Source organism: Mastomys coucha, unplaced genomic scaffold (genome assembly GCF_008632895.1).
Source record: "Mastomys coucha isolate ucsf_1 unplaced genomic scaffold, UCSF_Mcou_1 pScaffold12, whole genome shotgun sequence".
In the NCBI taxonomy this organism is placed as follows: Eukaryota; Metazoa; Chordata; class Mammalia; order Rodentia; family Muridae; genus Mastomys; species Mastomys coucha.
This window is the reverse complement of record NW_022196894.1, coordinates 19,601,775-19,614,311: the sequence shown is the minus strand read 5'-3', so window position 1 is coordinate 19,614,311 and position 12,537 is coordinate 19,601,775. Positions and strand designations below refer to the sequence as shown.

The following is a 12,537-nucleotide window of genomic DNA, read 5'->3' as shown; positions in this document are numbered from 1 at the left end:
AGCCACCATGTGGTTGCTGGGATCTGAACTCACGACCTTCAGAAGAGCAGTCGGTGCTCTTAATGGCTGAGCCATCTCTCCAGCCCGATTTCTAGCATTTCTAGCAGCATAATCTATATACTAAGACTCAAGCTAGCAAGGACCACATAGTAAGACCTTGCCTCAAATAAGCAAGCAAACTACTCTGAGTGAGGGAAGAAGCGAGCTGAGCAATCAAAGTACATTATCGTTACCTGCCATCGCCCTAGGGTGCACGAGAATTGAAGAACTTTCTTCTAATTCTAACAGCATCCATTAGTCAGCTTTTCCCATCCCATCCCTCCGCACACCATCCCAGACTACAGCAAGCACCATCCTAGTCTCTGCTTCTCTGAGATCAGCCGTTCCAGACTCCATGGGAAGGCTAAGTCTGAGCAACAGAGAAAGCTCGGGGAAAGATGAGGGAGAAGGAACTGGCGATTCGCCAGTGTTCCTGCTTGTTTCTAAAAATCGGGGTGAGTAGAGGGGCGGGGTCAGCTGACCCGAGCACTGGAGTGAGAAGAGGGGCGGGGTCAGCTGACCTGAGCTCTTCCCTGCGCCGGCGAATCAGTTCTTCATCCAATCGGTGTATACAGGTCCCTTCACTTTTGATTTTCTCAAAATGTTTTTTCACTTCTTCTCTCCATTCAGCCTGAGTGAGGAAAGTTTAATCTTGTGAATGCTGTAGTTTCCTTCCCTGATGTGTCCATAGGACCATGTCCAAGGCATTTCCTTCTGTGCCTCCGCATGCTTTCCCCAAACCTCCCACCAGAGCTCCGTCAGGGTAAGTGCTCAGGAGGCACTGCCGAATCAAACACAAAACATCCCCACACCCAGGGCTGTAACTGCAAGCCCAGCCCTCTGTCCTGACACAGTCTCTTTCCCAGTTTCTCCACAGCAGTGGCCATCAGAACAGCACAGGGTACAGTGATCATCCCTTCCGGACAAAAGTGCTCAGCTGAAGTGAAGCGAGTATGGAGGGAGAGAGAAAGTCCTGATGACTGAGGTTCACATCTCTAGGAGGCTCTGGGTTATCTTCACATCCACTGTCACGCTGGCTCCCCTTAGGACAAAAGCCCAAGAGAAGATCTGGAGCCCAGGGAGTGTGCAGCCGAACAGAACAGGACACAGGAATAGGGACTGAAGGAGAGAGGGGGGCAGGAGAAGGAGGTGGGGGGCGGCGGGAGTAGCGGAAGAGAGGGAGGAGGTAGCCTGAGGGAGGCAACCCAGTAGGAAGAAGAGGATCCCAAGCAGAGGCAAAGAGTCAGAGACAGCCCCCACTCACACTGTTAGGAATCCCACAAGAATATCAAGTACACGACCATAACCTATACACAGAGGACTGGTCAGACCCACCCAGGCCCCCTGATGGCCGCTTCAGTCTCTGTAAGCCCCTACAAGCCCTGCTTAGCTGACTCTGTAGGCCTTATTCTTGTGGTGTCCTCAACTCCTCTGGCTCCTACAATTCTTCCTCCCTTTCTTGCTGGGGATTCCCTAAGCTCTGTCTAATGTTTGGCTGTGGGTCTCTGCATCTGCTCCTATCCTAACATTTACTTTTGCATTTAATTTAGCCCACTTTTAGTCAATAAATGTATGTAATAAAATGCCTCTTCCGAGAATAGATCTTTGAAACAATATTAGAAGCCACTGCAGAGATGGAATTCACATCAGAATAATTTTAGAAACTTAATAACACTTAGAGAGTGTTATAGTGTTTCATACTATGTCTAGTATGAAAGTTAGCACTATTGGTTCTGTTCTAGCTGGGCTTGTGGTGCAGGCCTACAAGTCCAACTAACTTAAGACGTTGAGGCAAGAATCCCATATACAAGATCTGTCTGTATTATAGAGTGAGTTCAAGGCCAGCCTAGACAACTTAGCAAAACTTTGTATAAAAGCAAAACAAAATAAAAAAAACCACAAACAACAAAAGTCTAAACTAGAGCACAGTAGTAGAGTGGTTGCTTAGCACTCAAGAGGCCCCAGGTTCCATTGTTAGTGCTGCTACGATGATGATGATGATGACTTTGTACACACAGAGGGATTACTATTATGCCTTGTGAACATGCCTGCGAATGGTTAGGGATAGGAAACGTGTCCTCATCTCTGCCCACTCTTCGCTCATAGTGACAGTGGACCAAGTACCATCCTTACGGTATGTTCATCCAACGGCCACACTCCTCCCCTTCTCTGGTTCCATGTCTGTCTAGCCCACTCTGCCATCAGTCTGGAGAGTCTAGTCTGGTGGCCTGTGACTTACTTCAGCCAGGGTAGCGCTATGGCAAGCATGATGCAATGCAGCACAAACATCACCTGGACTGGTCTTGTTTTCCTGGCCCATTTGCTACCATGAAGCCCGAGCTAGCCTGAGGCCGAGCTAGCCTGAGGCTGAGCTAGCAGCCAGGGAGGACAGAGGAGCTCTAGCTCTTGGCCAGACATCAGCACGCCTACTAAGGAGACCACTGGGGCCAGCCACCTTCCTGCTGGCCTGGGACCTGACTACAGACCTCCAGGTAAATTTAAAGCATCACCAAGACTGTCTGGCTTAAACTGCCTACAGAATGGTGGGCCAAATAAATGCTTTTTTTTTTTTTTTTTTTTGCATGTAAGTTATGGGAAATTTTAGTACAGTGAAGGTTAACAGATACCTTATGGCCTACCTAATTCTGCTGTGGCTCTGTCTGGTCCATAAGTTCCTGCCCTAGTTTTCAGCTTTTGTGCATCAAAGTAAGCAAGGCCTTCATGAGGAGCAGCAGCGACACTGACTCCAGTGTAGGCCCGACAAGGCCCTCATACCCTCTCCCTCCTTAAACACCACCACCAGGATTCACAGTCGCATTGGGCAACTTTCACAGTTACTGTCTCACCACGAGTAGGGTCAAAGTCATATGCCTGTTACATGGTTAACAGTGCTCCTTGGCTGTCCATTTGGTCTCATGGGGTAGGAATGTGCTGGCTTACCTGAGACTCAAAGTAAGTTTCTTGAGGGGTGGCAAGCACATCTGCAGACGCGATGTCCAGATGCATGAGCGTCTGCCGGAAAGAAGGCCGGTTGCGAGGCTTACTCTGCCTAAGAGGGAAGACGCCATGCTCATCTCAGAGGCTGTGTCTGGGAGGTGGGGGGTAGGGGATGAGGCTTTATTCTGTTTTATGAAATACACATTTTATTCCAAGAATTGCTATATCCCAGAGGGTTCAGATGTCCTGAAGTACAACAGGAAACCGCAACTAGGATAAGCATCTACTTGATGGCCTGGAGAGTTAGGTCTGTGACCTCCTGGGGACAGTGAAGGAATGCTAGCCATCAGCCATTAGGCAGGGAACTGTCTCAAGACATCACACCGAACCCCTCACAAGTCACACGCAACTCCACTCTGTAGGAGCTGGCTCTACTTTACAGGGAGGCACATCCCCTCTTTCACAAGTAATAAAAAGTCAGAGCCAGCACTTGAGCGCAAGGTTCTAAAACCCGGCAGCCTTTGTCATTCCACCACAACGTGGTTCCTTCCAAACACCCTGTAGAGGCGTCTCTGCTCTCTTAGAGAAACTTTAATAGTGTTTTGGGCGGGAAAGTAAGACAGAACAGCAGAAGAAATGCCTTTCTTACCACGTCTGTTTCATAAGGATCTTGAATCCATCTGGGCACGTGGAAGGAACTGGGAGATGCAAACTGTTGCTCCCGACACCCCAGATGATGGCAGAAGAGTCCACATCCTTGTAGGGTATCTCCCCTGTCAGCAGCTCCCAAAGCACCACACCAAAAGACCTACAGCAGGCAGGGGCATGGGAGGCTCTTCAGGGGGGTGGAGTCACACTCCAGCTCTTGGATTAATTAAGGGCCTAGTGGGCGGGGTCTGTTTGCAGTCTCAGCACTCTGAGGCCGAGCTGGGAGGATCATGAGTTCAAGGACAGCTTGGATGCACGGCAGGTTTCAGGCCATGCTGAGCTGTACGGTGGGACCCACGTCATCAAGACCAAGAAAATTTTGTTTCATATATTTTACTCAAAAAAGTGAGAGTTATGTAATACATTCCATAAAGCCTTTGACCACTAAACTGTTACTCGAAATTAAGTTCTAGTTTTCCAGAAAGTTCAGTATATTCATGGAGATGCCTCAGAACTGACCCTGGGTCAAACCTTTGATAAAGTGAAACCAGAATCAACCGGAAGTGAGAAGTCAAGAAGAGCATTCCAGGAAGGAGAAGCAGGGAGGGCAGAAGTCAGGCGGAAGTGAGCAGGGCTTCCAAGCTGGCTAGGGAGCGCTACTCACCATATGTCCACCTTCTCGGAGACAGGCTCATTCCGGATCACCTCTGGTGCCATCCATGCAACGGTGCCAGCGAAGGACATCTTGGTGCTTTTATCACTGAGTTCCTTAGATGTGCCAAAGTCTGAAATTTTCACTGCATCTGTGTGAGTCACTAAAACGCTTTAAAAAGAAACAGACAACACAAAGATTATTAGCGGTAGTGAGAACTATGAGTGTAAACAGTGACCGACGCGGTACCCACCATCTTCCACCCTGCAGAGTTCTGCTTACAGCTCCTACTGCTCTTGGGTACTGTACTAGGAGCCTGCTCCTGCCAGGCACTCAGCTTCTTCCACTTGCTGACATGACGTCTGCCAAGCCACGTAGTCTTCTATACCTGCCACGTAGTCTTCTATGCCTATTTTCTCTCTATAACCCATGACTGGGACTATGGCATTAGGTAGGCATCACATTCAAGGGATGTGCCTGAGCTAAGAGGAGTGCCAAGGATGGGCACTAATAACCAAATTCAAGCAGGTTCCGTACAAGGTAGGCTTTGCTTTTCACAAGAGTCCGTTACAATGCATCCTGGAACAAACTGCTTTTGCTAGTTTTAAAGGTGTATACAAATGAGAATATTGATACTCCCCCACCCTCTACACACACACACACACACACACACACACACACACACACACACACAGGCACACTGGCTTCATATGAAGAAACTCTTTCATCCTGTTAGAATGTTAATGATTTGGGTGCTAGGCCCTAAACACAGCAGAGACCTATTTCTTACAGACACTATAAACCTTGTATCTATTTATTTCCTCCTGTATTACACTCAGAAGCTCAAAGCCAAGTCTGAAGTCTACCTCAGGTAACTGTACAGAGCCTGTGGCATGAATCGAGCATCCCACCACTGAACTGTATTTCCTACATGTCTCTGTCTCTCATTCAGCCATTTTTTTTTATTTTGTTGTGTTATAAACACTTCTGAAAGTCAGTTAAACTGTTTTAGAGTACAGGAAAATACAATCCAGGGTTTCAAGCAGGGGGAGACTAGCATTAACTATTTGATGTGATGAAAGATGAAGGCTTCAGGTCATAGTGAAGTTTGCTGCATAGCTGTACAACTCAAGCCACAGAAGGGAAAGCCTGAGTTAAGTAGCTGGGCATGGCCCCACGGTAAGTGATGAGCTCAACTTCAGTGCTAAGATGTGTTAACAGTTACCCACTTCACAACTGAATTCGAGTTACGAGTCTGAGACCCTTGGCTATGCTTGATAAAGACATCTTACTTCAAAATAAGAAAACAAAACAAGCACCAAGAACTCACTTGGGTGACTTGAGGTCACGATGTATGATCTTATGGAGATGGAGATAATTCATCCCACTGGCGATCCCTGTGGACCAGTCCACAAGCAGCCGGGGCGTGATCTTCCTGCCAGCTCTCAGGACTTCGTATAGCTGCCCGTGGGCACAATACTCCATGATGATGCAGTAGCACGGGGCCTGAGTGCAAACACCCCTTTGAAGAAAACATATGCAAGTACATGAAAATAGACAATATACACGCATACACATCTGCATCTCAGGAGTGTTTAATAAGGGCCCACTCCTTACCCAAATGATATCAAAATAATCCAGATAACAGTTCTTGATTCTTAAATAAGAACTGGATCTTTCTGGTCTACTAGTTTCTCTGGTAAGCACATAGGTGATTTCTGCTTTTTTCTTAAGTCTAGACAGCAACAGGCTGTGTTAATCTGGTAGTTTTGTGTGACACCATTCACTCTGGGACAAAAAGTATTCTTTTCTTAGGCTTGAAAAGCATGGGGGTGCTGAGGTTTGTTTGTTTTTTTATCATTAAAATAATATAAAATATTTTCCTTTTAAACATGAACAGATTTTAATATAATGTACAGAGGGTTAAAGCATTTATATTTTTATGATTGCTTATTAAATTTTAAATTACCCAAATTTAAAATAATTAGACTAATGAAATATATAAATGAATAAATAAACAGAAAAGTAAGAAAAATGGATCAATTTTCTATCTCCCATATAGCTCTGTGAAAATAATTTAGAATAAAGCTAACATTATGTCATATTATACATCTACCCAGGAGATGGTTCCATTGATTCCTGTATCTTCCATCAAACTTGTTTTGATAATTTAAGTCCAAAGGGATCTTTCTTCTCTCAGTAGCCATGAGTTTTCTCTGTTCACACAGACTGCAGACTCCAAAGGCTGTGGTAGTCTTCAGGGGCTCTTTTTCTATGAGGCCTGGAGGGTCCCAGGCAGTGCTTGACATGTCTGGCTTCCCTCCAGCACTCACAGCTGAGAGGTCATCACAATTACACTGGGAGAGACATGGTGCTTGCATCACAGGATAGACTTGACCTCTTCCATGTTTACAGGGAAGGCTCAGGGTGAAAGGGAGTTAGTTTCTTTTCTTTTCTTTTTTTTTGTTTTGTTTGTTTGTTTGTTTTTTTGAAACATGGTTTCTCTGTGTAGCCCTGGCTATCCTGGAACTCACGCTGTAGACCAGGCTGGCCTCAAACTCAGAAATCTGCCTGCCTCTGCCTCCCAAGTGCTGGGATTAAAGGCATGAGACACCATTGCCTGACAAAAAGTGACTTATTTTACTATACCAGATCCATTCAGTCAGTCAGTGACAAGCTAGTCTAGCTTCAAAGCCCAGATCCTAGCTCTCACTGTATTATGCTGTGTGTTTTAAATTTGTGCATAAACAGCCATATTGGAGACTCTTATGTTTTGCTTTGTTTAAAGATTTATTTATTATGTATTTATTATAAGTACACCATAGCTGTCCTCAGATGCACCAGAAGAGGGCATCAGATCTCATTACGGGTGGTTGTGAGCCACCATGTGGTTGCTGGGATTTGAACTCATGACCTTCAGAAGAGCAATCGGTGCTCTTACCCACTGAGCCATCTCACCTTGTTTTGTTTTTTGAGACAGAGTTTCTCTGTGTAGCCCTGGCTGTCCCGGAACTCTGTAGACCAGGCTGGCCTCGAACTCAGAAATCTGCCTGCCTCTGCCTCCCAAGTGCTATGGGATTAAAGGAGTGTGCCACCACTGCCTGGTGAGACTCCTATGTTAATGCTGTTAGTTCACTAAACTGGAAATAATATGAAGTGTACATCACAGTTCTGTTTTCAAGATGGATCCCTTTGGTAAGTATGCTCAGACCCCTTCAGACTCTTCAGGGAAGTTACCAGAGCATGAAGGACAAGACGAAGACAGTCTTCAGCTCGCTTCCCATCCCCTGCTCCCAGTCTGAGGCGGGAAGCAGTGGAGGGATTAGGGCATGACATAAGGCACTGACATGTACCAGCAGGAGGCTGCACATCAGCATTCACTTCACCTGCCTCGAGCAATTCCAACATCCCCATAGTTAGAGAAGCCCTTCTAGAGCTGTGGGACTCCACGCTGCATCCGAAAATTTATGAGCACCCAGCCTGAACAAGCCCCAGAAAGCAGTACTTTTGTAGCAGAATGGCACGGTACCACACACTTCCTTTCATCTAAGAGGAACAGCCCAGCACAGAGTTAGAGCTAGAAGAACAATGAGCCTCATGTCCTTCCTCCTAACTGTGGAGGCCATCTCCTGCATTCAGTCCCTGTCACCCATGTCTACACATGATTCTGGACCCACAGGTACATCTGTTTACATCAGTGGAAATGTGTTACAGGCTGTATATGAAGAAGAACAATCAGTTTTTTTTTAATCAAATACCACAAAGACATCAACTACTCTTTTATAATTTGCAAGGATGCTCAGGATTCTTGAATTTTAATTGAAAAATTTTTGGAGAACTCAGTGAAGCATACATAAACAACTACAAATAGGTAATTGATCACTGCCTAGAAACTACTCAGGGAATAATGTAACGCACACAAGAAGGCGAGGGAAAATAAGCTTGTGTGGACTCAGCACCTACTCAGCTGGCTCACAGACGGAAGTGGTCTAACAGACACGTCTTGTGAGCTTTTCTTCTCACTTTGACAGATGAGGAGTCATCATTCCACCTGTCCCCTACTGTGACAAGGCTTCCAGGCAGCTAGAAATAACAGCTTTGTCATCAGTTCTAATTGCTACCTTCTCTTGGGATTGAATTCTATTAGAAACAGTCAAGTTGGTTTTTCTTAAAAGAAGAAAAAATGACTACTGTCTCCCCATCTTGTACTTTCTTTTTGTATGTGGCTCTTACTAACTTCAAACAAATCTATAAGCACAGAAATATGTGCTAAAACCCACCCATACCTTCCAGAGAGTCCTGACTGTGACTCACTGACCAAAGCAACAAATGACACATGCCTGTGAGCATGACGGAGTGCAATGACTCTGTGTGAGGGGTCCTGGGCTCACCATGCAGGAGAGGTGATTTGAATGTGTTCAGCTTAGGAAGATGGGCCCCAGCACAGCTCCTCAAACCCAACAGCGCTGAAAGATGCACCATAGTAGAGGACTAGCAGGGCATGTGGGGACATGGTAGGAAGGGAAAAGACAGCGATGTACTGTCTCCCCTCAGGAGACTGTGTCCACCTTTTGTTACTCAGGCATGTGCCTGGAAAGCGCTCCTACCAAGGACACAGAGCTCGCTGCATTCCAGAAAGCCCAAAGGCACACAGTCCTAGGGATCTGGGTTTCAAATCTCTCTTAGTCCCTTCTTCCATTGAAGGAAAGCACAATCATTTCAGTGAAGGAAAGTGGAAAAGAAAAGATGGTTCTATTTGTCTGTCTGTCTGTCTGTCTGCTGAATATTATCCTTCTATTAACTTGAAATTTATTGGCTCTGGAAAAATTATATTTAGTCTCTAAAGCCTCATATTTTCATCAGGGCACTTGATGAGAGGATTATGACAGTGGCTGTCCTCTGCACAGGTGGCTGACCCTCAGCTTCTCTACTCCAGTGGATGCAGGTCCTCTTCTCACACCCTTTGCTTGCTGGAAGGGCTCTCACAAGGGAATCCAAACTGCATCTCATCAAAAATGTACCCAAGAATCAACTCTATTGCTTTCTCTGGGGATAGGAGACACATGGCATCTTTACTTCATGAAAGTAGTTTTACAGAGGAGGAGCCCAATGCTGGGGAAAGTTGCTCCTGAGCTAAGGAAGGACAATTTGTTATTTTTTTCCATGCTTGCTAAAGCCTCATTGGTTGAACCATACTACTTCACAAAAGTTTCAAATAGGGCCTGACGTGCCGAAGATCCTTTTTTGTCTTCTGTCTCACTTGGCCACAATCCCTGTTCTTCACTCTTCCTCTTCTAATCACTTGCTCAGGCTTGTGGATGGACAGCATAAAGACAGACAAGGCGGGGAGCTCAAGGGAGAGGCTCAGGCAGAAGGAAACACAGCTGAGCCTGCAGCTAGTGCTGCAGCGCATTGGTGGTACACTGAGCACAGCCATCCTCCAACTCCAGTGCTTTCCACGTATTTACGTGACACTGGCCTCTTCAGTTAGAACCCTTCTTAAACCATGGGTTGTAACCCCACCTGGGGCCACAATGGAAGGTTCAGAAAACATCTGGTAATGGTAACATGTTTCGGAATGTACAATGAGCAAAATTAATTCAAAATCAAACACACAATGAATCCAAGTGTGGTTCGACCTCACGGCAGCCCTGGTCCCCTTCAGACTCTGCCTGCTGTCAGCCACAGATACCATCAAACACTGTGACACTTCAGCACACACTAGAGACTGCATATTATGGATTTTTATTTTTCTGTCCTTACAGAAAGACAATGATTCAATTATGGAAAACAAATACTTTAGCGTTTTCTTATCATCATTCTTCATCAGGTAAGTGCTAATCAGTCTACCTTTGAATTGGATTGTGTTAGAATGCTGCATTTTATGTACATGTGTGTGTGTGTGTGTGTATACATGCATGCCTGTGCATATGTGCACATGCGTGTATGCAGGTGGTGTGCTGGCCTATGGTGCATAGAGGGAGGCCAAACGTTGGCATTAGGGAATCCTTCTTAACTACTTCACCTTATTTCTTGAGACAGTGTCTCTCACTGAACTGACTTTGCTGTTTTGTTCAGACTGGCTAGTCTGTGACCACCAGAGCACCAGGAATATGTTACTTCTCGCTTAGCACTGGAGTTTTGGGCAAACACCCTCAATGTTCAGATTTTAAGGAGCTGGGATCTGAACTCTGGTCTTCATACTGGTGTAACAAGCACTTTATTTACTGACCATCTCTCCAGCCCTAAAATGCTTGATTCTAAAATTACTATTTGGGTTTGTCTCTTGAGATTCACAAAAGGCCACTGAATTGGTTTTACCTTGAGATTAGGACAGAATTTTCAATGATTTCTGAGACAGCCCTGAACATGCACACTTCCGCCATTTTGTACTATGTATTTGTGCATGTGGTGTTCTCAGCACAAAACAGCTATGAAATCAAAGTACCAGGTAACCCTGAAAAACACTGGAGATAGTCTACATCCTGCAGATTAAATATTCAGCCAAGACTCAATTCTTTATGGAAAAGCAAACCAGCACACGCACTCGTTAGCATGTGAAGTTCCTGAGCGTTTAACAAATGGCCAAATTATATATACACTGGAGAACTGTTAAAATGAATATATGACTCAATATTAGGAAGTGTTTGTCTTATATGGGCAAGAAAGGGCTGTGAACGGAAAGAGTTTAAGAAACAGTGGATTCACACACATACTTGAACACAACTGCTTTGTGAAATGAATGTATCACCAATGACTCTACAATTGGATTTAGAAAGCCATGTTTGGTGTTTCTAGGAGAGGGATAAAGTAAAACCTGTTGCTGTTGTATAGAGACACCTGTCTTCATGAGTTACCATTTAAGAAGGATGTTAACAGACACAAATATATGTCGTCACAGAGGGAGGACTGGTTACGTCACTTCAGATGCCAGGGTTGTTGTAAGTGAATTTCAGGCTGTTGGATATACTATGAAGTGACCTTTGCTACCTTACTGGTGTGGCTGATCTACAGTGTCTGGCAGGGCTCTCCTCGCTCCCTCCTGTGCATTCAGTACATGCCCTTGCAAGATGAACTCCTAGATTAAAAAGCTTGAGGGTATGACTCGGGCTTCGCATTCCTTTAGCACAGTAGAACTGTGCTAAGCCTATCAAGGGATTTTGAAATATCATCCAAAGCAGAAACTTGAATGTATACAATGGAGGAATAAAGTAGCTCTATTTCTCTAAAACCACTCTTCAAACAAAGCCATCCAACTAACCAACCAACCAACCAACCACCCACCCACCCAGTCAGCTACCCACCCACCCACTTACCCAGCCAACCACCCACCCACCACCACCCACCACCCAGCCACCCACTCACCACCCACCCACTTACCCACTCACCCACCCTAACTAAGCAAACAGCCTAGCAGAGCAAGTGCCGACCTACTTGAAGGCGATGATGTTAGGGTGCTTCAGTTTCCTCAGATGCTTGATGTCCGTCTCATTTTGTTCTCTCACCTTCTTGATGGCCACCTCCTCTGCTCGGAATTTGCCCAGGAAGACAGCTCCTTGGGCTCCACTACCCAGCCACTGCAGCTCTGAGATTTCCTCAAATGGCACTTCCCAAGTATCTAGGCACATGATCAAGAGACAAGCTCAGAATTTGCCGAGGCCATTCCACGGGCCATTCTGAAGGTACCAACTTTACCCTATCTGGAACAACCCTACTCTCTGATTCCCACCAAAAGACATGACCTTCCTTTGAGCCTTGGCACTACAGATCCCATTCATTTTTAACTGCTTAACTCAAGCAGGCCTGAGGTCACAGGAGACCTTCCTCCAGAAACCCATACCCTGACACCCGGCAACCTCTTCCCTGTGTGAAGTAGGGATAACCAGCGGCCCTTCTTCTGTCTCCACACTGCCATCCATGCCCTACCACCCACCACAGTTGCTTTTTCACTCTTCTGGACTGCTCATGCAGATGCTCAATGGATCCTCCCTGGATCCATCTCAAGGACATCCTCCCAACACCAGACTGTGTGTAACACGGTTCTCAGTGTTTGCCTTTTACTGAGTGCTCACCATATACCAGAAGCTAGCAGAGTGAGTTAATTTTAGCAGAGTCATGTTTAATTTTACTACCTTTATGTCTCTGGCCCTAGTTTTTAAATCCACTGATTCTTATTGATGTGTGTGTGTGTGTGTGTGTGTGTGTGTGTGTGTGAGTGAGAGAGAGAGAGAGAGAGAAAGAGAGAGAGAGAGAGAGAGAGA

The 12,537-nt window shown here is 45.7% G+C and overlaps 1 protein-coding gene across 5 annotated transcripts in view; it reads right to left on the bottom strand.

Annotated features, from left to right (window-relative positions):
• Positions 1-12,537, bottom strand: part of Map3k13 (mitogen-activated protein kinase kinase kinase 13) — a 160,895-nt gene that overhangs the window by 22,236 nt on the left and 126,122 nt on the right. For 4 of the 5 annotated variants that reach the window (XM_031363503.1, XM_031363504.1, XM_031363502.1 and 1 more), the window contains 6 exons: positions 11,711-11,894; positions 5,607-5,798; positions 4,289-4,447; positions 3,626-3,784; positions 2,980-3,088; positions 561-670 (listed from right to left, as the gene is read on the bottom strand). In XM_031363503.1, the coding sequence (XP_031219363.1) occupies positions 561-670; positions 2,980-3,088; positions 3,626-3,784; positions 4,289-4,447; positions 5,607-5,798; positions 11,711-11,894 (913 nt within the window). Of the gene's footprint in view, positions 1-560; positions 671-2,979; positions 3,089-3,625; positions 3,785-4,288; positions 4,448-5,606; positions 5,799-6,392; positions 6,551-11,710; positions 11,895-12,537 lie in introns of those variants that run through there. The other variant, XM_031363506.1, reaches the window with a different exon arrangement.